Source organism: Manihot esculenta, chromosome 9 (genome assembly GCF_001659605.2).
Source record: "Manihot esculenta cultivar AM560-2 chromosome 9, M.esculenta_v8, whole genome shotgun sequence".
In the NCBI taxonomy this organism is placed as follows: Eukaryota; Viridiplantae; Streptophyta; class Magnoliopsida; order Malpighiales; family Euphorbiaceae; genus Manihot; species Manihot esculenta.
Genome location: NC_035169.2, coordinates 33,145,383 through 33,171,635, shown reverse-complemented (window position 1 = coordinate 33,171,635; position 26,253 = coordinate 33,145,383). Strand labels below are relative to the sequence as shown.

At 35.0% G+C, this 26,253-nt stretch overlaps 4 protein-coding genes across 9 annotated transcripts; 2 read left to right on the top strand and 2 right to left on the bottom strand.

Moving 5' to 3' along the window:
• The first annotated feature begins 2,496 nt into the window (after positions 1-2,496).
• Positions 2,497-14,837, top strand: LOC110622611. Of its 5 annotated transcripts, none has more exons than XM_021767177.2 (12): positions 2,497-3,197; positions 3,443-3,520; positions 5,957-7,303; positions 7,862-7,947; positions 8,036-8,130; positions 8,235-8,501; positions 8,923-9,438; positions 9,590-10,367; positions 10,462-10,692; positions 10,803-10,927; positions 12,327-12,613; positions 13,529-14,837. In XM_021767177.2, the coding sequence occupies exons 1-12, from the start codon at positions 3,126-3,128 to the stop codon at positions 14,567-14,569; spliced, it is 4,923 nt and encodes a 1,640-aa protein (XP_021622869.1). In that variant the 5' UTR covers positions 2,497-3,125; the 3' UTR covers positions 14,570-14,837. The 5 variants fall into 5 exon arrangements, with proteins under 5 accessions (XP_021622869.1, XP_021622868.1, XP_021622870.1 ...); XM_021767176.2 differs by having other exon boundaries at positions 8,229-8,501; XM_021767179.2 differs by having other exon boundaries at positions 2,499-3,197; positions 3,453-3,520; positions 8,229-8,501.
• A 1,984-nt stretch (positions 14,838-16,821) lies between these two features.
• Positions 16,822-20,270, top strand: LOC110622637. Of its 2 annotated transcripts, XM_021767226.2 has the most exons (6): positions 16,822-16,976; positions 17,863-17,995; positions 18,719-18,812; positions 19,739-19,819; positions 19,908-20,072; positions 20,111-20,270. In XM_021767226.2, exons 1-5 carry the CDS (start codon positions 16,943-16,945, stop codon positions 20,043-20,045), a joined length of 480 nt encoding a protein of 159 aa, XP_021622918.1. In that variant the 5' UTR covers positions 16,822-16,942; the 3' UTR covers positions 20,046-20,072; positions 20,111-20,270. The 2 variants fall into 2 exon arrangements, with proteins under 2 accessions (XP_021622918.1, XP_021622917.1); XM_021767225.2 differs by having other exon boundaries at positions 19,908-20,270.
• Positions 20,271-20,570: 300 nt separating this feature from the next.
• LOC110622636 (8-hydroxygeraniol oxidoreductase-like) lies at positions 20,571-22,915 on the bottom strand. Its single transcript, XM_043960018.1, is given in 8 exon segments — positions 20,571-20,936; positions 21,064-21,168; positions 21,170-21,220; positions 21,310-21,546; positions 21,623-22,025; positions 22,101-22,138; positions 22,446-22,588; positions 22,653-22,915. Coding segments are annotated over 8 exon segments (1,134 nt in total). The 5' UTR covers positions 22,696-22,915; the 3' UTR covers positions 20,571-20,822.
• A 446-nt stretch (positions 22,916-23,361) lies between these two features.
• LOC110622463 (pentatricopeptide repeat-containing protein At4g14050, mitochondrial) lies at positions 23,362-26,122 on the bottom strand. Its single transcript, XM_043959644.1, has one exon. The coding sequence runs from the start codon at positions 25,828-25,830 to the stop codon at positions 23,995-23,997; it is 1,836 nt and encodes a 611-aa protein (XP_043815579.1). The 5' UTR covers positions 25,831-26,122; the 3' UTR covers positions 23,362-23,994.
• Positions 26,123-26,253: the final 131 nt, after the last annotated feature.

Genomic DNA, 26,253 nt, shown 5'->3' with positions numbered 1-26,253 from the left:
TATTAATTACTATTAGTTTATACAAATCATAAATTAATTTGCGTCTTCTTGATTAGCCCAAATCTTGAGTATTAGTGATAAGATCAGTATCCCTTTTAATAAATTGAATTAAACTTCAACAAAGATAAGAGATTATAAATATTTTAGGATGAAATTAAGAAAGTTACGTACTTATAATTTTTTTTTATCTATAAATAAAATAAGATAATTGTCATCAATTTTCTTAATATATTTTTCCAATCCATTCAGTAATTGGTAAATTAATTCATATAGTATGTATAAATGAATTTCTTTAATACATATTCAACGATTATTAAGTTATTTTTTAATTTGTAAATTTAAACAGTAAATAATCTAACTATAAAGTTAATGGACTAAAATAATTTTTAATATAATTTACTTTCTCATATTTTCATAAAATGTCATTTATTTCTCAAATTTATTTTCATTTTCTTTATTACTTCAACTTTTCAATTTGCAAATAACTTAATCATACAGCTTGAGAACATATACATATGATTATCCATTCAACTTTTAATTATGGGCAACTTAATCCCATGACTTTACAATATATGAATATAATATATTAGTTATAATAATTAAAAAGGTAATTTGATTAAACCCACAGATTAATGCTTCACTAAATTTTGTATAATAATTTAATTTAATATTAAAAAATAATATAATTAGTTAATTTATTTGATTAAATTAGGAGTTAATTAAACTGCCGTTTAACATTCAATACAATAACTGAATTGCCTTTTATTTAAAAAAAATATCATTCATGAATATTCGTCAAAAGCAAAGTAGAAAAGCAAGATGCAAGCCAACAGTCTATTGATGCTTCATTTCAAAGGCTCAACTCGATGTCAAAGAAACAAAAAGCAAAGGAGGAATCAACTAACAGTGATAGAAGAGATGAAGATGGTAATATGCGGTCAAGTTTTCAATAGCAAATTGATGACTCCGTGTTATTGAAGAAAAAGGGAAAAAGGAAAGTAGTAGAAACCAAACCAAAAAAAAGCTACATACACCAATTACATCTTCTTTCAGCAGTTCGCCTGGCAATGATCAATCTTCTTCTAGAAGATTTCTTGGAGAATGTAAAATCTAACGCTCTCCTCTCCCTCAGTCTCTTCATCTTCCTCATCGTTTTCGCTTGTATCACGAAAATCCGACGATAAATAGCAAGGACGGTGATGAGACCATGTGGAGTCAGCGTTGGTGATAATGTGAGAGGATCTGGACAAAATTAAGATTGGTGAAAGGAGGTACAACTATGAAAGGGTGATGCAGTATGGTAGGGTTTGAAGAGGGGAGAGCTATGACTTAAGGGGTTAGGGTGTAGAGACACCGTTTCTGCGCCATGGCTGTCGTTGGTGGTAGTTAATATGCGTGTGAATATTGCAACTGAGTTCAGCGAGTGCAGGGCTTTACATTAGGGTTTAGCAAACGGTGTAGACGATATTAGAAAGAAGTCTTTGGAGGGTATTTTCGCCAATAAAAATTATATATTCGTTGGTCAATAGCCAATCCACGATGAGATATCCTCTTTTTTACTAGACGGCAATGAAAGTTAAAAATTAAGTTGTGAATTTGTGTGTTTGGTAAAATTTTAGAAACATCCTTATAAATTATCCTAATTAAAATAATTAACAAAAGTACTGATCATAGAAATATTTTGCAAGTTATTAAAAAATTCAGAAGATTTTAAATAGGAGATTGGAAACACAGATGGAAAATTTTAAAATATTTTTAATAAATATAAAAATAAAATAACAATAGTGTATCACATAATGTTGAAGAAATTTATTATTTAGTGTATGAGAAAATTTATTAATTAATTTATTAAATTTAAAAATTTATTATATATGAGATTTTAAATTAAATATTAGATAGTTTGTTTATTAATTTTAACTGTTAAAAATTAAGAAAAAAATTAAATATCTCAATTATTTTAATTATTCACTTAAAGAAAAAAAAAGATAATTTTCAAGGGAAATTTTTGTGTCAATCTTGTGACTGTTAAATATAACAGTACTAACTTAAAAATTTAACGGTATGGATTAATTTTAAGAAATTTTTTAAATTAGAAGATTAATAAATAAAATTTTCCAGTAAAAATTTAATAATATATATATTTTTAAATTTTAAACAACGTGTTTTTTAATTTATTTTAAGGATATAAAAGAATCAGAACGCTGTAGGCGCAAGATAGAGAACTATAGGGACCATGTGTAACGTGTTATGAGCTTGGTCCTTGGGCTAACTACGCACACGCTCCGAGACAATACACGTGCATGTATCTCGAACCACACGTGCCAATGAACACTTTCTGTATCACACGTGCGAAGAGTCGGTCTCGTGATTGGCTTGTAGCCTTCTCAGTTTTTGAAATTTAAATAAAGATAAATAAGAAATAAAACATAAAATAAAAAAAAAGGAAAATCGTCCAAAATTGGAGTAATTGACCCAAACGGAGACGAATTTACTTATTTTCCAGGAAAATAATGTGGAGAGAGAAAAGAAAATAAATAAAGAAACCCATCTAATTCTAGAGAGAGAAAGAAAGGAGAGATTTGCCCTCAAATTTATTATATTAGAGATTAAATAAAAAGTAATTTACATATATATATAGAGACAGAGGAGATACAGGCAATTTGAGCAGAGGAAGCAAGAAGATGATTATGGTCTTGAATTCTCTTGAACTGAGCATTAGAGGATTTCGCGTTAGATCATGAGAGCGGGGAAGTGCGGGAGAGATTAAATAATAATAATAGTAGTAGTAATAATTAATATTAACAATAATAAGTATTTTGAGTTTTTATAGATATACATAGGTTGGGGTTTATGTTTGTATGTGTATTTGTATATCAGATCCTCTTGTAAGACGTAGTGAAAGGGAAATCGTTTTTTTGTTTTTTAATTTTTTTTTTGGTGTATTAGTATAAAAGGGGAAAGCTAGATAGGAAGAGGATTGTAGGGATGTAATTAGTGTTCAAATTGAGATTAGTTTCGTATCATTTTGGGAGGCGGAGGGAGAAGTTTAGAGCGATTTGTGGGTATTGAAATCATTTTGGATTTGATGTTGTTGTATTGCGGCGGATTGTGTCGGTGGCGGGGGGATGGCAGCCGGGCGAAGGGAACGGAGCGTGGAGGAGTTGTACAATTCGTCGGAGGTGATTAGAGAACTAAAGGCACGTGATTAGGGTTTCGTTTTTTTTTGGATAATTTTTGTAAACTCTATTTATTCGGATTACATGTTCAATTGATTTGAATCGTGGAGAATTTGAGTTTTGCAATCTAGGTATTGCAGAATTAGCCCGATTGTTTTATTTTTATTTTATTTTTCTTTAAGAGCTTGATGATTTAACTACAGATTGATTCATTTTCTTTTAGCAGTAATATAATAGCAATTGATGTACTTTGATGTGCTTGTTAGATCACATCAGTCTTGAGAGGGAGTTATCGCATGCAAGGGCCAGTAGAGGAAACTGAACAAGATATTGAGAAGAATATGGTGAGGAAAAAGGGTAATTTGCATGCTGTTTTTATTATCTTCTTTCTGTCTCTCATTCTTCAGTTGGCTTCCCTTGACCTTCCCCTCCAAAAACAATAAATTTAGGGGAAAAAGAAAAAGAAATAGTCCAGAGATAAGGAATGGATACTTTCAGCTATATGTTGTATACCTAATATGAGTGTGTGGATCTGCTTTTATTGCACCGGGTTCATCATTTTTGAATTCCTTGCTTACTGGATTTCACAGATTATGCAAATGAACTGTGAAGTTTTTACAATTTATGCTTTGTGATTCTCTTTTGAAGTTTCTCAAATGATGTTTGGATGACATTTTAGCTTTAGGCACACTAGTTTAGTGAAATCAGGGATTTATGATGTGAGCACAGTGAACTATTTTCATTGCTAGATATTCTATATGATCTTAAATATAGACTTAAACTACTCAAATTCTAGGGAGCCTGCTCATCCTAAGTTGAGCTTGGACTTCAATATTTATCTGAAAGTCTTGTGGAATTACCATAATGGTATGCCATGTAAACTTCAATGAACCCAGTGAAATTTGTTTGTCTCTCTCTCAAAACCAGGGTTTGAGAAGATCTTGGGGTCAGATGGGAAGGCAAAGTGTGAGATTATTTGTAAGGATATAAATAAATTAATTACAAAATTGATATTTTTGAACAATAACTGCATGGCCTTTTCTGCTTTCAAGAGTAAGCATTATCCAGAAAATGCCTGCAAAAATAGTGTGAATATTTTTAGCTTTTTATTCATAGGTGAATGTGTGTTCCATTCAACATTTAGCTTGAGACACATGCATATGCGGGCATATACCGAAGATCGTTTTTGGAGTAAAATTTCCCGTTTTAACTGAGAAAACTGTAGACTAAGGTTGATTGATTTTGAGATAGAGTGAGAATCTGTAAGTATTTAGAGGAGACCTATTGCTTTTAAAGCATGCATTATATGTGTTATTTTGCAGTTTTGGATATGGAATATATAGAATAATAGGATAAACTTTTCAATCAGTGGAAAATTTTTTGGAGTGCTTCTCATATTTGCCTGTTAGTTGGCTACGGATGGCGCAGATTAATAATGGGGGAAATGATATAAAGAGCTAAGGTTGTGTTTGACCATGAAAGGTGTTGTCTGTATAGAACTGAAGAGCAAGTGGAAGATATAGAAGCTGAAGATGGAGAGAGGATGCTTTTGCCAAACAGTCTAATTTTAATTAATACGAAGAAGATGTGGTATGAAGAATGTGTAGTTGCATTCATGTCCTTTTGTATTGAGAAACCTTTTTCCTTTCTGGAGAAAACTTAGCTTATAAATATTTAGAAGAATGGCTTGAAAGTTCAGAAAACAAACAAACAAACAAAAAAAATAAAATTAACTTATGAAAATACGTTATTTATGACTATCAAATTTATGGTTCAAATTATAAACAAGTTTATCTTAGATGTTCTAGATTAGTGCTGTTAAAAAATCATGATCAGAATTATAGCATTTTTTTATCCTATCATCTTCTATGAGAAGTGATCTAATTGTTTCAAGAATTGAAAGTATATAGTATTGCCCCACAATTGTAAGTTGTTAGAAAACATAATTAGTGGTGTTACCTTATAAGATAATGAAACTTCTCGTTGGGAAGCATAAAGTTCGACTATAAATTTAGAAGCTGCATATACTACTTCTAACAGAAGCTTTATTTACTGAATTTTATTATATCAGCTTCCATTTTACTACTGCCAATGATTAACTAACAGTTAAGAAACTTGTCCTCATTCAGTCTATTCACATAGAAGATAGAAGAGGAACTTTTCATTATCGGTCTCTACTCTCTACACTTAAAAACACTTATTGTTCACTTGGGTTGTTTGAATAACTTGAAATGAACTATCCTGAACTTCATTATTTAACTTTGATCATATATGAGCTCTTAATTCTTTACAGCAGTTAATAGCTTTTTTGTTTTAAGCTCTTCTTCTCAAGTAGTGCCTTAATTTGTTAGGTAAAGTAGCTCCTTATTTTATTAAGTTAATGGGAAGTACTCACTGTCACACTCACTACGGTCACCATGATTACCACAACTATTATGACTCGCATTCATGACCATTTTGCATGGCTCACACTCACTACCAATCTATAGGATTGGATGATATTATGAAGTGCTGCTTGGTGTATGACTCCTTTCTATAATCCTTGATAGTTTCATTGTTTATTGTTATTAGTTAGGACTTTTCTTTAAGTGATGTTCAATGTTATTAGTTAGGACTTCTTTTAAGTGTCTAGTTCTATTGGTGTTGCTCCTCCTTTTTTTCTTTCTTTATCAGCAATTCTATGTGTTGAAAATTACGTAGGCAAGATTTTGGCTTTGGGAATCTGGAAGTTGTTGTGAATTATCTCTTGCTTATTTATTTGTTTATTTATTTTTATCTAGTTACCATTGCAACCTGAGAAAACATTTGGCAAGCGTTCCATGAGACGGAAGGTTCATACAAGAGCAGAGTCGGGGACTTGTAATGTGTGTTCTGCTCCTTGTTCATCTTGTATGCATCTTAAGCTAGCCTGTATGGGATCAAAGAGTAACGAATTTTCTGATGAAACCTGTCATGAAACTGCAACAAGTCAGAGTTCTATCAATGAGGATCAACTTTCACCTTTTAAAAATCGAGCATATGACAGCTTACAGCATGCCACTAGTGAAGCAAGTAACTTTCCCAGCGTCAATTCTTGTCATGATTCGTTGTCTGAAAATATGGAAAGTAAAGCAAGCATAAGGTGTTCTGACATAGTTGATGTTTCGGCTGAGTCTGAGATGCTTGCGAAATTGTCCTCAGGTGGAACTGTTGTAGTGGATCAACCTTTTCCAAAACCACAGAGCATTTTGGATCAAATAACTTCATCAAATAATAATGAGTATCCCAATACTGTAGAAGCACATGATGATAATATATCATGTGTTAGTAGATCTAATGATGCAAGTATAGCAGTAAGCCATCATAACAAGAATGTAGACAGGAAGAATTTATCATGTAGTTCAGCTGTAGTTAGTAGTTTAGGATCAGGAGGAACTGGAAAGGCACCAATTTCACCCAAGTCAGAGTTATTAGAAACACCTTCAGGTGATGCATATGCTGGCAGTAGCTCACTGGAGGTCCAGAGCAGGTGCCTGTCCTCAACCACAAGTGACACACATTTGGCAGAAAAAGATAGAAAGATAGACAGTTCTAGGGTTTCAAGTCAACTTGCAGAAGGAACTGGGAAAACACCAATTTTGCCAGAGAAGTTGTTAGAGACACCTTCAAATGATGCATATGCTGGCTGTAGTTCACCGAAGGGCCAGTCCTCCACCTCAAATGGAGTACATCTGGAAGAAGATACAAAGATTGATTCTTCTAAGTTTTCAAGCAGACTTTCGGAAGGATCTGGAAAGACACTAGTTTTACCCAAGTCAGAGATACCAGAGACACCTTTAAATGATGTGGATGCTGGCAGTAGCTCACTAAAGGTCCAGAGTAGGTGCCTGTCTGCCACAAATGGACTACAGTCCGAGGAAGATACGAAGTTTGATACTTCCAACTTTTCGAGGAAACTTTATCCGAAGGTAGAAGAAGGGACCAAAAAGGATAATGGAGACCAATTGGATGAAGGTAATAAATGTTTGAACCAGGTTGGACAAGATGAGAAGTTGAATGGGTCAGTTGAATTACCAGATATGCGGGAGCCTGCTTTGCAAACTGTATCTGGGGATGAGAGTGACGAGTCAGAAATTCTGGAACATGATGTGAGTAATTGCACTGCCATTGCCCTTTTAGAAGCTCAAACTGTGCTTTCCTTTGTTTTTGGTATTAGCATTTTCGTTTCAATTGCATTTTTTGCGTTCTGGTTTCATAAAGCTATTTATCCATATTGAAAATATGCATATTTACATGTACATAACTTGGATATGGCAGTATCATATATTTTGTTTGGCGATGGTAATTGGCAAAAGGAGATTGATTTCAAAAACTTGTTCTTTAGATTGAAAGGTTTTTAGGCCCTTCTTTTTTCTGATGAGCAATTTTTTTTGAGGTCATGGGACAGTATATTATTTTGCTTTATCTAATTAATTGTGAACTGTTGAAAATTTAATGTGATAAGTTTTGTAGATAATGAAAATGAGAGTTCTTGGAAGGATCAAATATCTTTAACTAAATGGAATTTCTTGGAATTAACATGTTGAGTAAAGGGGTACTTTCTTTTAATTATTTCTATATGTTCCAGTACCTGTGAATGAGGATTTTTTTTTTCTGGATTTGTTGAGGACTTCTACTTCCTCCTCTTGTTTATTTGCTTGGAACAGGTAAAGGTATGTGATATTTGTGGGGATGCTGGTCGGGAAGATTTACTTGCTATTTGTAGTAAGTGCAGTGATGGTGCAGAACACACGTAAGTACATATACCCGTTGATCTATGGTTTGTACTGTTGTCAGCTTTTACTTGATACAAGTTTAACATGATTGTTATTATTAATCAGCTATTGCATGCGAGAAATGCTGCAGAAAGTCCCTGAAGGAGATTGGTTGTGTGAAGAATGTAAGTTAGCTGAAGAAACAGAAAACCAGAGGCAAGGTAAGCCAAAATATAAGCTGAAACTGCCACATTAAAGAATTGTAGGATTCTGGACACTGGCATTTGCTTTTTTAACATGCTGTAAAATTGTTTTGAAGGTTCAGATGCTGAAGCTAAAAGAACAAACAAATCTAGTGCCCCAAGCTCTGGCAAGAGACATTTAGAAACTATGGAGGTGGCTTCACCTTCAAAAAGGCAGGCTGTTGAAGCAAGTTTTGGATCACCAAAGTCATCCAGCCCCAGTAGAACAGCTGCACTGTCACGGGATAGTTCTGTTAAGGGATTAGATAAAGGGAAAGTAAAGCCAGCTCATCCAATATCTTTTGTCAATCACTCCAGTTTTGATAGTCCACGAGTTCAGGCACCGAAAGGTATGGCAAATATCTTTATGGAGATGGATTATAGATTTTATGCCAGTGAAAACTTCTAGCTACTCCAACTTTTCCCAAAACTGGGTATTGCATCTAATACTTTTTCTATTTGGGTAATACATCAATGTTTTCAGGTCCATTATTTAGCTATATGTTTTCCACCAATGCAATGTTTCATTGAATGAAAATGTTATGTCATGGATGTTGTCTGTAATTCTCTATTTATATCTAGTTGGCATGTATGGTTTTATATAGAAAGAGCATTATATGTTCGAGTGGGTTTGTTGTGATTATATCCCCATAACGAAAGTTGAGCATGATGTATATCGGTTGCATGAAGGTCTTGGTTTTTTCATTCTGATGTTCATTATACATTGGCTTTATTATTGCAAGCACCAATTCATTGCTTTTCTCCGGACAGGTACTTTATTGAAGTCAAATTCATTCAATACTTTCAATTCCAAACCAAAGGTAAAACTCGTTGATGAGGTTCCTCAAAATCAGAAGTGCAGTAGAGAAGGTCGATCTCCTGATGTGAAGGTGGGGACTGCCAGGATGATAAGCAAATCCATGTCATTTAGGTCGATGAACTCAGGCCGTTCCAATGCTACTGAGTCGAAAGTTAAAATGCTTTCTTCAAAATATTCTCAAGCTCAGGATGTAAAGGCATTAAAACAAGCGAAAGAACGAAATGCATTTGAAAGTAAAAGTTCATCTAAATTGGATCGCCCTATTGGCAGTTCATTGACAACTAGTTCTAATGTCTGTGTGTCCAAGGTCGGTCAAAAGCTCACACCTCATGGTGATAGTGTCATGTCATCATCCACAAGCAATAACAAAGAGTCGAATACTTCGCAGTCTGATGGAAAATTGGGCAGTTCATCAAGATCAATCAGCAGTATAGCTCATAAAGGTGCAGAAATTCCTGTTACTTCTGGTATGTTCCTACCCTCTTGATGGCATGTCTTCTCTAGAACATTATATCATCTAATAGTTATCTAAGATTTTTTAAACATAATTTTTTACTGTAAATTTCCTTTTTTTGGTTGGGTGAAATTAATTGCACTTCTTTTTGTTTGCCTATGCAGTTCGGCCTTTACCTGCAAATGGAGTGTGCAGTGCTTCTGTTGAACAAAAGTTAAACCAAGTTAGTGCAAAGGATGAACCCTCTTTGAATTCTTCTTGGACTGCAGAGCGACCATACAATAATGTGGAGGAAAATGTACAGGATGGTTTATCTCGGTCACGAGAATCATCAAATCAAAGTGAGAAAGCTAGGGAAATTTCTGTTTCTCGCTCGAAGCCTGCTAGTACTGCTGGACAAAAAAATATCGCCTGTAAAAAATGCAAGGAAATTGGGCATGTTGCAGAATTTTGCACAGTTGATAGTCCTCAAGCTTCTGGTATTGATACAACTGGTGCAAGAACTGTTTGGGACGACATGAGCAAAGGTAGTAAGTTAAAAGCTTTACTTGAGGCTGCTATGCTTAAGAAGCCTGGTATATTCAGAAAGAAAAAAGAAAGTGATCAATCTGATGGGCTGTCCTCGTCAAATGTGGATATAGCTTCCGAGATAGCTTCTCATGATCAATTTTCAGTTTCAAATAAGATGAGGAATGTGATTTCTGATGAAGGAACAGATGAAGGGCAAGCAAATTTTGGTATTTCTTCCTCAGAGAATTGCAAACTGACAGATAACAATAATGAGAAGCAGCTGAATGTGCATTCCACTGATGCTGTTTTTCGTTTCAAAGCTGGGGACTTGGATCCTACTTTCCCTTCAATTGGAAAACCTAGTCACGCTTTGGCAGCAGTGCCCATATTTTCGAAGATGTTAACCATCCCAGAGCATGAATATATCTGGCAGTAAGATTTCTTCCTTGTATATGTCCAGACATTGTTGTTTTATTGTTTTTTCCTCATGTGTTCTAGGTGGATAATTTTTGTTATGTGTTTGCAGGGGATCCTTTGAAGTGCGCAGAGGTGGAAAAACTCTATACCTATATGGTGGAATCCAAGCGCATTTATCAGTTTGTGCATCACCTAAAGTTCTTGAAGTGGTAAACCTATTTCCCCAGAAAATAACTCTGGATGAATTGCCTCGCCTTAGCACTTGGCCAAGACAGTTTCATGGCAATGGTGCCAAAGAGGATAATATTGCTCTGTATTTCTTTGCTAGGGATCTCGAAAGGTAAAGAAGGCTTACTCTTTGCTCAATTCTTATCTAGACTCTAAAGTGTGTTTTTGATGTAGGTTGTGTATTTTAATGTACTTATTTCTTATTCCTTACTTGTGATACAGTTATGAAAAAAGCTACAAGAATTTGTTGGATAACATGATTAAAAGAGATTTAGCACTCAAAGGATATTTTGATGGTGTTGAATTCTTGATTTTCCCCTCCACTCAACTTCCAGAGAACTCCCAATGTAAGATTTAGTTGTTATTTCTGTTGGTTTCCTTATTGTTTGGAGCAAATGGATCCTCTTGCATATTGTTGTGAAATTCATCTTCCATTCATTCTTATGTTAGTTACTCCATGATTTCAATTGATGGAAGTCGGTGTAAATTAGCCAAAACTAGTCTAAATTGCATTAACATGGGTGGCATGTTTCTAGCTTGAAAGCAGCAATTAGAAGGATATTTGAGCTCTCCCCCTCTCTTGTATTGTTAGATTGAAAATCTCTGATTGAAGCATGAACCTAATGTTGAGATCCTTATTTACTTCTTTCCTCATAGTAGTTGCTTAAAAATGGAGCTTGAGTAGAGTTGAAAAATGGGTTGGGTCAGGCAATTTGGATTCTGGCTGCATGGGTCTTTTTTTTTTCTTTTCAGTGGAGGGGGTTCAGTCTAAGTCAATTTTTCGGGCAGGATGCTTCAGGTTGCAAACTTGCAATACATAAAGGATTTCGGGTCAATTTGTAGTTTGCGAGTTTGGTCAAAATATTACTCCCTCCGTCCCATAATTTTATTTTCATATTTCCTTTTTTGGTTGTTTTAAAATTATTATACACTTTTATAATCCTATTTAATTTTAACTTATTTCCAAGAAACCTTCCAAAATATCTCTTAGTATTTAATAAAGTTTAATGTATTTAAGATGGGTATAATTGGAAGTTAATAAAAAAATTATATTTCTTAATATACATGAAAAAACAAAGTGGACAAAATTATGGGACGAAGTGAATAATTTTTTATCAGAAGTTTTTTAGGAAGTTAATTTTCGAGTCAAATTGAATCTGAATAAGCATTAGCATTATCTATGTTAAGGAGTTGCAAAGAGTTAAAGAGTTAGTTATGACTGCATTTCTATGTATGGACTAAAATGGGAGCTTCTTCTTGTTTGAAATGTGGATTGCTTGTGTGTTAAAAAATTTATCAAATGAGGATTGGATGCAATTATATGTTTGTTTCACATGTGAATTTATGTGAAATTCACTTGAATTTCCTGCACTAATGATAGCATAATAAACATATATTATACATATATTTGCAGGTAAATTTTGCTATATAATGAGCATAGTAATAAAGAAAGGGATAAAACTCTAGTTTAACTACTATGAATATTTAAGGATCTTTTTTGCATGCGCGCGCGCGCACGCACACACAAACACACACAATAATGTCATGTTCGAGTTGGCAGGATCTTTCTATTATCTACAAGTTGAAATGACATGGCATGATTGTCAGCTGAAGGTTAGTTATAGATAGGATTGCATACTCGACACCTAGAAGCTCATTCTAGATGAGGTGAATGCTGAACATGATGATCAGTGTTGTAATGTGGTCAAAACTATGAATTCTAAAATTTTTCGTTCTGTGTGGCAGGTTGGAACATGATGTTTTTTCTTTGGGGCGTGTTCAGGGGAAGGAGATCTAATTGTTCGGATTCTTTAAGTAAGTCGTTTGTTCCTAATTCTAATGTGATGCCTTGGGACATGAATTCTCCTGAAGATCCGTATGCTTCATTAAATGGGGATATTGATAATGGAGTATCTAGTTTACAAGCAAACTCAGAGCAGCAGAATGGTAGACTCGACTCCACTGCCTTGTCAAAGACTACAATGGAGAGTGCAGTTTTCTGCCCAGGAACAAGAAGCACTAGCCCTTCAAAGGTGGTGTTTTTTTTTCAAAATCCCCCCCTCCTCTTCATTGAATGGAGAACAAACTTTACTGCTTAATACTTTGCTCTTCTGCCCATGTGGTCGACTGGCTTGGATTGCATGCCAAAAATAAAAAAGAGATAGGTTCTTCTAATTCATCAGTGTCCTACACAAAATTCACCTAATCTTGCAATGAAAATTTTTTTTCTTATATTTTGGTCAAATAATTAGAAGGTTACTGTCATTATGATTTGCCTTTGAATTTTTAGTGTGAACTTGCCATTCAATGCATGTCAATTTTGGAAGGTGGATGCTAGATTGATCTTGATTACTCTTGGTACATGATGTCGTTCTTTGCATATATCCTTCCTTTTTATTGAAGGATCATTCTTATTATTTATGGTAACGTCATGATGCATGTCGTTTTTAGTTACTCCTAGTACCATCGTTGTTATATGGATTTGATGACTTTTTTTTATGTGTTTGTGCTTGTTGTTTGGTTGTGTATGTTAAATTTAATTGTATTAGATATATATATTCATTTCATGAATTTTGCAAAATTTTCTTTCAAAAACCTTGTGTTGCAATAGGTAGTTACTGTTATGGGCCTATTATCGTTACATGCGACTGTGACTTTAATCCATGAGCATTCTTTTTCCTATTTGTTCAACCCTTGAATGCATGTAGTAATATGTACATATACATGATGGTGATGGCATGTCTGGTGCCTTAATAGATTGAAAAGGCTATAGGGAAAAGGTTAAACTGAGATTAAGATCTCTTTTATTGATGGTTCCTAAAATTTTTTTTCCCTCTTATTTATCTGTATTTGTGTATAGCTATCTGCTGATGTATACTAACTTGCCAGACCTTGTTATTTGAAACTTAGTGGCACTTTCCTTTACAATACTTGCGTTCTTTTACCAGGAAGTAGCAGCTCTTCCAAAGAGTAGATTGGATACAGAATGTAAGCAGTCTACTGAGGCAACTGGATCCAACATTGATTCTAATAGCAGAGAGGAGACAAAAACCCCTGTAGATGCTTCATGTATTAGAGAAGTCGAGGTTTCCCAGGTTGGTGATCAAGCTGAAGATGTTGGAGGGAGTGTTGAGGAGAAAATGGTGGATATAATGGTGGATTCAGTGGACACTGGCAGAAATGAAGCTAAATTTGAGAGGAACCTAAATGAAGATTCCATGAGGGTGGATGCAGAAGCTTCCTCAGGTACAGACTTAAATATCAAAGGCCTTGACTGCTGGCAGTCAAGTAGCAGAAAACGGGCTTACTTGGAACTTTCAGAGACAGTCCCCGAGATTTCTAATAGGGAAGGTCAAAAACTACCATCAGATACTGTAGATCGAGATAATATTAGCAAGAAGCTGAAGCCTGGTTTCTGTGAACGATATGGATGTAGCAGTTTGAGAGAGGGAATTTCATCGAGTGTTGGTTTTGCTTCACAGATATGTGATTCGGGTTCCAGATCCTCAATTGAGGAAAAATGCTGTGAGCAAGCTGTTGATGAAAAAGTTATCCTGGAGGACATGGGAACTACTGAAAGGTATTTCTTTCCTTTGGATTCACGGCGTGTAAAAGATTCCCGATTGGGAGGCAACTCCAACTCCATGCCCTGGAAAGAATGCTCATCAAATGATGAGATTCAATTACATGATGGGGTCCCAAATCTTGAGCTTGCTTTAGGGGCCGAGTCAAAACCGCCAAATAAAGGTATCCTGCCTTTCTTTGTTGGAATGTTAGAGAAAAATAATACCCAGAACAAGACTCCAGATAATGTGACAGATAAGGAAGAGGAGGATGGTGTCTCCGCATCCCTTTCTCTTTCTCTTTCATTCCCATTCCCAGAGAAGGAACAAACTGTCAAACCTGTTTCAAAAACAGAGCAGCTCCTGCACAAAAGGCGCCATGTGAACACCTCACTGCTCCTTTTTGGGGGCCTCTCAGATAAATAGGCCAATGGTGACTCATTGTTTGTATATTGTCATCCACCACATGGATGTGGTAAATGTACCTGTTCATGTACTATTATCTTCCATGGCTTTATAGGGGAACTCAATTTCCATCTGTCCATAACCCACACAGGACACTAATAGTTTTTCTTCCTTTTTTTTTTTTTTTTTATTAAACTTAGCTTTTCTGTTTTGGGAGTGCATAGTCATGGCTGTTTGTATATAAAGAGAGTTTAATCCGCCTAAATGCCGTAAGATATTTGCAGACCAATATCTTGATGATGTCGAGTATTCTCTCTCTCTCTCCTCTACTCTTCTCTTTTGTTTTTTCGGTTTTCCAAATTAGCTTTGCTATCTGATTTTCTCACTATCATTGGTACAATCAGCTTTTTGGTAACTGCTCACTGGCAGGAAATTTTGTTAACTAATGATGGCTGTGATTTTGGAAGGTTGTTGCTTTCTGAGAAGGCAGATGTTATAATGAAAAGATTATTGTGAAGATTTGGATTTTCGCTGGTGGTCTAGTGAGGATCTGAAATTCGAACTGTCTTGCTGTTCCTGATGCTGGGAAATAACCCCCGAGTGTTTATGCTATTGAAAGCGAGATTCGAAGTGCTTCCATTTGTCATCACATAGCAGCTGATGAGCTGAAGGTCGGACTTTGTTTGGTTCATCACATTGTCCCACCATGTATCAGTTTACGATGAGGCTGTATCCTGTCCAGTCCTATGTTTAATAGCTACAGTCCAATGTATTAGTTAATTTTTCTGAGGAGGAGATTAATTAATCTTTCTCTTCGGGATGGCTATCTCTCAACTTATGTGCCCTTTTTCCTTTTTCTTATTTGTATATTAAAAAAAAAAAAGTAATCCACTACCTTGCGGCAAAAGAAATGAACCAGTGGAGTATATATCTCCAGAATCACTTTTATGTTAGGGTTGTTTGGATTGCTTATTGTGCCCAGAAAATTATGTCTCAAATGGCATTTTTCTTGGAAGTTCTTGGTCCTTCATTTTTGGGTATATATATAAGCACATCGTTTGAATTTTTTTTTTTAGAACAAAGTTCATTATGAAGATATCTGAAATCTAAATATGGGTTTCTTTTAACGTAGGTTTCATAGTCGATTTTAGCTTTAAGAAAGTATTTGTGGATTGCGTTTTACGATTGTGCTGTGCTTCTTTGTTGTTTTTGCCTCTATAGGCGTTAAGGAAAGCAAATATTAGTTCTTCATGTGTTTAAAATTGATTTGTCGATGGTAATTCGTAGGAATTAATGGTGAAACACTAAAGGAGTCACCATAAATCTACCTCTATCTATCATTTGTTGAGTAGATCTGGCGCTCCTCTCAAGGATCTTCAAGCGATGAAGTTTTTATCTTCTTGAAAAAAAAAAAAAAAGAATCGATGATCAAAATTCGTCATCTCCCAAATTAGATGAGATGATAGCAAAATAGTTTTATCGTGGGCGTTAATTGGTCTCGGGGGAGGTTGGTCGAAGGCGGATCATCCAACGCCAACCCAACAACAACCATCTTGGGCTCCACGGTGGGCCCGTCGTTACTCCTTATGCGTCTGCTTTCCCCTTAACTTTTTGCCTCATTTCCCCTTGTTTTTCCTAATTTTACTTCTATTACCATAGTACCCTCTCCTTGTACTCGTAGTCGTCGATCCCACTTGAAAGAAAGCTAATTTCTACAATTATTTTGTCAAAATAATTTTTCTAAAATAATATTTTATAGAAATTTTTATTATATTAAGAAAATGAAAGACAACTTTATTATATTAATACTTATTTTATACACACTTGAAGGAAGCTTTTCCTTTCTCTTTTTTTTTTTTCAAAAATTAAAAGTATGCTAGCTTCAATAAGAAAAAAGAATCAATTGTGTGAATAAATATTTATTTTAACATTAATATGCACTTATTTTCTTATACGATTCTTACATTTAATTTTAGCTTCCAACAAAATTTACCTCTACATATAAATTTTAGAAATTATATATTGCTTGAAAATTTTTACCCTTTTACTAAAATTTAAATTCAAAATATTTATCATATAAACACGACATAAATATCACTAATGAAGTATTTATAAATAAATTTATAAATGTTTTCTTAATCAAACTCTACAATTTTTCCATTGTGATTAATAAAAATAATTCTAAGAATATTAAAATTTTATTTTTTATTTCCCCGTCTTAAAACGAGAGGGTATATTTGGAAATTAAAAGAACTCAGAAAACAAAGAGCTATCCGCGCATCGTCATTTCTTCCTCGCTTCTGGCATATAAATACATTTTCTCTACTCTATTCTCTCTCCCAATCCTCTCGAAATATCTTCTTTACTTTCTCTGTGTAGATCTTTTTCCTGTTCATGGCGACTAGTTTTGCTCCTGTTTCAATCTCAGGTACAAAAATACCTACCTTATACACTTTGGTTGCTGAGAAAATTCGGATTAGCAAATAAATGGAAGTGAAACGAAATTCACTTACTGTTATTGAGAGTATTTAATTAGTTTAGATTCATGATTTTGTTTTTATTGTGGCGGTTTTAGGATGAATATTTCTTAAAATTACAATTTAGTTCTCTGGTATTTCAGCTTGTGATTAAATTTGATAGCCGTAGATCGCGAACAGTTTAGCTCGTCTCGTTCTTTGATCTATATACGATCGTTTCTTTCTGGCTGGATTTATATACGATCTTTGACACACTCTGTTATTTGATCTACAACAAAGTGATTGCATAACCTTATTATGGTGCTATGCGCTTTGTTCTAATAAGTGTGATTTTTCGGACATGGATCTAGTGTTATTTTTCAAAATGAAACTAGGGCTGGACATTCTGTTTATATGGTTTTGAATGGAGGATGCCACTTACGGCCATAATTTTATTAAAAGCTATACCCTGTATTGCAAAATTTTTTTCATATCTACATAATATTTACTACTTTTTTATTAGCAAGATTAGCAAAGATTTTTAATAAATGGGATTTCTCATTCAGCACGTTGCAACCTAAACTTTGATGAGCACAGCGCAGTTACTAGTTAATTGTCTAGGTTTTTAAAAGGATTATTATTTATATCAGATGGCACATTCTTATTTTCTTGATTAAGTTTGTCATAACTGCAAATAGTGTTAGTGTGTAAGCAGATATAAATGAACCAGAAACAAATAAAAGTATTTTTGCTTTTCTTATTTTACTTTATTTTTTTAAATGAGTTTGAGAATCCTTGATGGCTTTTATCCCTTGAGAGTTCTACATTATTTATGAGCATACTTTATTATGGTTCTAGGTGGTTCTCAATTGAAGGCACATGAACTTTGGACCTCAAGGTCCAATTCATTAGCAAAAACATCGAAACTGATAGTTCAAAGGAAGTCAAACCAGGTGGGAAATCGCAAGTTGGCTGTTCGTGCAGAATACAAGTATGTGTTTCTGGTCTCATTTCTATATAGGCGACATTTTAAAAAATTAGATACAAGACACGTTGCCTTTTGCTGGAGTGTTTTAATATTTATTGTTAATTGATCCATTTATTGTGTTCTCCTTTTAAATTAAAATTAATACAAACAACTAAAGGTTAAAAAAACTAGTAGCTCACAGTCCATATCAACCCCCTCCCCCGCCCTGGCCTGCGCGCAATTTTATTGCATGATCTTGTGGATGGAGATAGGGCATAAGTTTGTGAGACTTGGCAAGCATCTAGGTTTGAATATAAAGTGAAGATTAGTAGGCAGTTGCAAATGTTGTTTACTTGCTGGATGCTGGTAATATTTGATAGGAAGGTTGCTTCTTTAACATCTTGCAGTATGGTGCAATTGAAACTGAAAATTAGATAGGTCATCTTTTTTAAGTTAATTTTCAGGCATCTCTTTGAAGCTGTCATCCCTGCCAAAATATGATTTATGAGGGAAGGTTGTTTTGCCAGTTGCTGATGGGGATTTGAGATGTTTCTTATTGCATGGGTGCCATTTTTATTGCTGCTATTATTTCTAAGTTTTTTTTTCTTGTCGCGATTTAGTGTGTCATCATTTATGTGGATTGAAATGTTGTTTTCACAACAGTTAATCACCCTTGATTGATTCTGTGAGTTCTTTTTCCTTGCTATTTTTTGAGATTTGTCTTATGATGTCCTTTATTTTGTGCAGTGATGGTAGTAGGGGTGGCGGCAGTGATTTTGTTGCTGGTTTCTTTTTAGGAGGTGCCATATTTGGAACTTTAGCTTATATTTTTGCTCCTCAGGTGATTCTATGTCTTTCTTTAGTTCTCTGCTGTTTTTGGCATTAAAATTTTCCTTCTGAGGGTCTTAAAAGATTTAACAGCTAACAAAAAGATTTTTTTTTTTATAATTTAAATGCATTATTTAGAAGGGAAAACACAAAACTACTAGTTGCTGCACAATTGCAGAACAACTTTCTCTGGCTCATGACATCATGTTGGTCTTACATGTCTGAAACATGAAGATGAATTATCATCTATGCTACTTAAACATTTGCATTGTGCAACTATCATACATAGCAGTTCATGAATTGGTGAATAGCTTAACTTTCTTCTTTTATAATAGGTGTAGAGCCTATGTAGTTACTACAAGCCCTCCATCTCTGCTAGTCAATCTATGTGCTATGCTCACAAAATTGAAAACTATTGATGGTGTTTTATTGCTTAATTTTCTGCTATGCATTGATATGTTGGTCATCCTTGCCTTCTTCTATGTAGTTCTGCATTTTTAGCTGTATTTTCATCTATAAAACTTCAAAAGAAATGAAATTTATAAAGATCGAATTAGGTCTCAACTGGGCAAACATTGTTTCACTAGTAATCACAAGTTTAATATTGAACACAATCCATAGATTCTCAATCTCTAGTAAAAGTAACAAAAAAATGGATCCATTTGTAATATTTCCTTAATTGGATGAATTTATTGTCCAATTGGAAATGATAAGAGAATGCAATATAATCAGATGAGTATGGTTCTCATTTTAATACTTATCATTGCTGAAACTTCTGTGCATAAAAAAGCCAATGACCTGTTTGTAGTCCATTATATTGTTATTGTATGAAGTCAATCAAGATGCTGTTTGTTTCTCCCTACTTATGGAATGTTTGACCGTCTTGTATAGCTGATGGTTCAGTCCTGGTTTCATTTTGTTTGTCTTCTGTTGCTTCAGATTAGAAGATCCCTGCTAAATGAAGATGAGTATGGGTTTCGGAGGGCCAAGCGACCAATATACTATGATGAAGGTTTTGAGGTAATATGATCATCTTTGCTTGCTATTAGGAATTTGCTATTATGACATTGATATAATATTTGACATTCTTTACTTTCCCCAAAAGCAGAAGACTAGGGAGACCTTGAATGCAAAAATAAGCCAACTGAATTCTGCTATTGACAATGTATCCTCACGTTTGAGAGGTGGCAATAACTCACCTGCTGTGCCTGTCGAAACTGATTCTGAGGTAGAAGCTACCATGTGAGATTAGTTTATGTTTCTTCATCATGATCTCTGAGATTGCAAGCCATTTGAAAAACAGATATGTAACTCTATTGCCACTGTGCATATCGGAGGATTAGCTTTTTTCTTTGTTTAAACCAGAATGCAAAGTGTTATAGTTAGCATTATTGCCGCATACAACGCTGGCTTTTTCATGTGCACTTGAGAATTTGAGGATTTATAGTAGCTTCCAGCGGCTGTTCTGCCCTCTCTCTCTCTCTCTTTTTTTGAGTAATTGGCTAATTGCCGGTTGTGACCCAACAAAATTTGGTAGTTGTCAGTTGCTTTTATTATTCTTATTATTATTATCAGTTACTTAAACGTGTGCAGTATGGCATTTGTTACGATTAATTAAATATGATTATTTATAATAATTTTGAATTCGTAACATAATATATTATATTTTCTATGTGCTAATCACCCTTTCTGATGTAATATTATATAGTTTTTTTGTGTCATATTGCAATACAATGTTGTACTCGGTCGAAAAACCGCATTGGTTTCCTAGTGGGTTGCAAAGTTCATGGCATCTTTTTTCATTTTATTTGTTTGCTAGTTCCATGCCAACGAAATCATTTATCCAACTACAAGGATTTATGAGAACAGCTTAATCCTGACACCCTAATACATGTACCCCCATTTTAAAGATATTAGTTACAGCTTTTACGCCAATTTATTTGCATGGATGGCCAGTGTTCTCTGATAGAGTTGCAGAAAATTTTATTGAAGGGCAGACATGCTCTACGGTTGTAGCTGAGAACTACTGAATCTTGATAACAATCTTTAAACAATCTGGTTGCTTCAACATCTCAAATGCTTTGTCTATGTCTTGCAATGAAATTTCATGAGTCAAAAGCTCATCAAGATGGAATTCCTGTCCAAAAGTAATAAAATTTGTCAGGAATTCGAACATTATCCATCTATGCTTATTGAAAATCTGAGTTGAGTGCAATTGCAGCAATATAAATCTTAGAAATTCTGAGGTGTGCTTGGCTCATTACCTTGTTTTTGCATTTTTCCAGCACTTTTGGAAGTTCAGTTTTTATTGTGAGCCCTCCAAAAATGGACCCCTTTAGAGTTCTGCCTGCCAGTAAGGGCCAGAACTCAAATCTTCACAGTTTCACTTCCAGCACCTACCACTATTGCCTTCCCTATTCCCTAACAATCATCACAAAACAAGTAATCACCATCATTTGCCTACCACTTAATTGTACCCAATAAAAAAAGCAACAAAAGGGAATTTATACCATTTTAGTGGCTTGAAGAGCTTCATTGACCAATGGTGCAGCACCACTGCACTCGAAGCAATAATCCACTCCTATTCCACTAGTCAAGTCTTTCACCAGTTGTGAAATGGGTTTATCAAATTCTTCTGGGTTTATGAAATGTGTCATTCCAAAAGCTTGTCCCTTCTCTCTTTTCTTTCCATTCTTATCCACACCTATTATGGTAGCTGCCCCTCGCATTCGAGCTCCTTCTATAACCTGCAATTCTTTAACTTCTAATCACACAAAAAACAACTATAACCAAAAATCAAGAGAGCATTTGAAGGAAACGTACCCCTAACCCAACAGAACCAAGGCCTAAAACAGCCACACTAGAACCTTCTTTAACCTTTGCTTCCTTCCAAGCTGCTCCAAACCCAGTTGTAAACCCACATGATAAACAACTTGCATGAGGCAGAGGTATGGTTGGATCAATCTTAACAACGTAGTTGGAATCAATAACCATGTATTCAGTCCATGTGGAGCAAGTAAACAACTGGTACAGCTTATGGCCTTTAATGGACATTCTTGAGGTGCCATCTGGCATTAGACCATTGCGGTTTACTGGGAATTTCAGGCACAGATTAGTCTCTTTTGATGTGCAATTCTCGCATTCTTGACACTGTGCAATGAAGGTTGGCATCACAATATCTCTTTCTTTTAGCCCATTTACTTTGTCTCCTATGCTCTCCACCACTCTTCAATTGCACAGTTTATTAGTAAGAATATTTATTGGAAGCAAATTTTACAACAAGCACAGAAGGAAAGCTCACCCAACTCCTTCATGCCCTAGAACTCTAGGGAAAAGTGGCTGCAAAAGGAAACAAATAATGTGCCAAATATTAAACCCTCTGATAATCCCAAAAAAGAAAAGCAGGGTAAATTCAATGAAGATATATATACAGTGGGGATGATAAACATTGATTAGGTCCTGATTACCTTTTTATTAAATTTCAGTTTTCTAAAATCAATTCACTGTTGTATTTAGTGATTACTCTATTTTCATGAAGAAGTTCTGATTGTTAGTATGAATGTTCTAAAAATACAAAAATTAAAAAGTTAAGAACAATAAAAGATAAATCAAAATTTATCTTTAATTAGTAGTGAAGAACACCCACAAAGGGATATCCCTGGGCACGGGAGATGTCAGTGTGACAAATACTAGCATAAAGCATCTTGACTCGAACTTCAGAAGAATTTGGTGGGTCTACTTGTATCTCTTCCACCTTCAATCTCTCCCCAATTCCCCATATAACTGCAGCTGAAGAAGAGACAACCCAAAATTAATAATGTCCAAAAGAAAGCTTTTAACACACGGCACCTACCTTTGCATGTTATGACCTGTGAGGTGTTGCTGCTCCTTGACATGGCCTTAGATTGGACTGTGCAGCCAGGTGAAGCGCTGACGATGGCGGTTTTGGGGAGTTGATCAATGATGAAGAAGAACAGGGTTGCTTTCTCCTTTATCTCTCTAATTGTATAGAAGACAAAATCTGTTGACAGGTCAAGTCTGCTTTTCCACTTGGAGGTGAGTGCCAGTTGCTGTATACCTCTAAAGCAATTAATAATAATTTAATCACTTATAAACTAAAGTACCACCACTACTCATATACTCGCGTCTTTCTTTCTACTTGCAAAGATAGAAATTTCAAAAAAAAAAAAAAGATAGAAATTTCATATCATTATTTTCTTTTGCTTTCTTCGACCTAGAGTGTCGTCTTGTCCTGTGGTTGAGGATTCTTTTTTGTGGCTGTCTTTACCAATATCGTACTAGACTTATGTTCTTTGTTTCTAGTTTGAATTGTCGTCTTCTTGCAAGTGGATTAATGGGTATCTAATGTGTTGGCAGGTGCAAAATTTAGTTTAAATTGAAAAAAATAATAAATTAAATTAATTTAAAATTTTAATTTAATTTTTTATATATTTTAATTCGATAGTTAAATTATAATATAAATTATATTTTAATTTTTAAATTATAAGATTAAATTATATTATAATTAGTGAATCAATTTTTATATTTTTAAAAATAAATATTTAAACCCTACCATTTTTATTTTGTTCAAATACACAATCCCTTGTGTACAAATACCGGTCCATACTGCAATTTGCAAAATACTTTAAATGAATTAGTAAAGCTGCAATTCAAGCGACAATCAACTGTTTCAGTGACAGTTTTCTTGTTTTGCAGGCATATATCCTCTTCATTTTTTTTTTTCCAAATCTTGATCAGAACCTTTAAACAATCTGGTTGCTTCAATGGCTCAAATATGCTTTGTCCATATCTTGCAAATTGCAATGGAACTTCATGGGCCAAAATTTTATCGGATTTCCTGTCCAAAATTATATGATTATTACTAGCAGTTTCACTCAACTCAGCAAGAATTGACAAGTGTCAAGAAATCATCACCCCACCTCGTCCCAGTATTTTTGGTGGTGATCTGCTTGTATTTTGAGCCCTCCTAAAATATATATCACTTTTAGCTTGAATCCCTTCTCTACCAGTACTCTTTTCTCATATTCATCTGGATATATGGAATGAGTCATTCCAAAGTCTTATGGAAATGCTTGAAATGTCATTTGGCATTAGACCCTCAAGGTTTATCAGGTAACTTGGACCCAAATTAGTCTTTTCCTATGTGCAATTCTTGCAGTCTCAGAATCACAAAGTCACCAAAAATCATTGCATGAACACTTTCCACCTTTAAAATGATGATACCTGGTGGCATCTCGCACAATAATCTCTCTCTCCACAATACTGCTAAGTAATTTGAAAACAGTATGGCAATCACCACAAACACGAAGATTTTTCACTATACGTATGACCGTTCCTGGAACAGACTTAAGAAGGCCATAAGCCACAGCCAATCTCTCACTATGCCAAAAAAGCTGCCTCTCTTTTTCAACTTCTTCCATGTCATGTAAAACAAAGCTAGTATCAGGGACATAACCTCTTCTTCTCATCTCTTCATCTAACTCCTTGAGCAAACCAACTATTTCATCCTTCATAGGATGACATGTCTCCCCAGCATGGAACACTTGGATTTCCTTCCCAAAGGTGATGGTACTAAAACCTGGTTCCTTTTTAACTTCCCTAGCTGCCATCAACTTCCTTACCATTGACATATGTTCCCACATACCAGCACCAGCATAAATATTAGACAATAGAACATAGGTTGAAGGATCTTCAGGTTTCAAGCTCAACGTCTTATTAGCAATCCTTATCCCCATTTCCGTATTTCCATGGTGCTTGCAAGCACTCAATAAGGCTGCCCATGTAGGTTCGTCAGGCTTAAATGGCATCGTATTAATAAGATTCTCAGCCTCATCAAGGTGCCCAGATCGACTAAGAAGGTCCAGCAAGCATGTGAAGTGTTGCAAAGAGGGCTTAATTCCATATTCTTCAGTCATGGATTTAAAAAGCTCCCGGCCTTTACTAACTAAACCAGCATGGCTGCAAGAATAAATCAATCCAACAAAGGTTACTTCATTTGGCCTTACCTCAGCTAAAACCATGTCATCATATAAAGCTAATGCTTCATTGGCTCTACCATGCTGAGCTGCTCCAACTATCATAGATGTCCAAGAAACAACATCTTTATGCATAATTTCATCAAAAATGTTCTTTGCTGCTAAAATATCACTACATTTTGCATACATATCCACGAGAGCATTACTGATAAACGAGCAGGATTCGTAGCCAAGTGCTATGACAAGGCCATGAATCTGCTTCCCAAACTCCAGTACAGCGATATTAGCACAAGCACCAACAATGCTTGAAAGCACTAAGGGGTCTACTATATCTACCCTTTGCCTTCTCATTTCAATAAATAAGAACGAAGCATCAATCCCATGTCCACTCTGAACTAACCCTGATATTAATGCAGTCCAAGAATATAAGTTCCTTACCGGCGCCCTTAAAAACAGATCCACAGCCTCTGCTTTTAACCCACCCCTGGCGTACCCAGATATCATTGAAGTCCAAGAAACCGGGTTTTCTTTCAAAATAGAATTAAAAACAACACGAGCAATGTTGGGTAATCCACATTTTGCATACATATCAACCAAAGAAGACTTAACAACGTCATCATCATAGAATGGGGATAAAATAAACTGAGCATGCACTTGTTTCCCCTGCCTTATAGCACCCAAGCTGGCGCATGCCTTGACGAGAGTAGCATACACGAAATGGTCAGGTTGCAACCTGTCTAAAGTGAACATGCTAGGGAAAATGGAAAGAGTTCTGTTAGGGAGGTTGGCTTGGTTATATGCTGTGAGAATGGAAGCCCAAGAGACATGGTCTCTGTGGGGCATTTCGTCGAACAAGTAATAGGCATCTTGAAAAAGGCCGCATTTGCCATAAACATCGACAAGAGTGTTGGATAAGTGATCGCTTTCGTTTACACCAACTTTGACAATTTGGGCATGGAGTTGCTTAGCAATTAATGGGGATCGTCTTTTGGCGCAGACCTGGAGTTGGTGGCGATAGTAAATGATTGCATGCATTAAAATGCTATCCTTCCTTTTCACTTCGTGAGGATGACTTGAGCAGAAGAATAAGAGCAAGTGGCAGGAAGTGGTGGAGCTAAGCTTGGAATTGCTCACAAAACAAAACCCTTAAACCACTCCCACCACAAAGACAGATTCAAGAATTCAACAAAACGTCCTTGAAAATTGATATAAGAGAGCATAACAATTAAATAATTTAATTATTTTATAAAAAAAATTATTAATAAACTTATTCTAATCTTAATCGGTAAAAATCTCGCTACAGAAGAGAGCAAAGTTGTTTACTTTTGCTGGTTCAGATTGAGTCTTTGAATTTAGGTTTTTAGGGTTGGTGTTTATCTGTGACTTTTCTTTGGGCCTTAAAATCCCTTGTTTCCATGTATTTTCTCATATTAATATGAGCTTATGTTGTCGTATTTT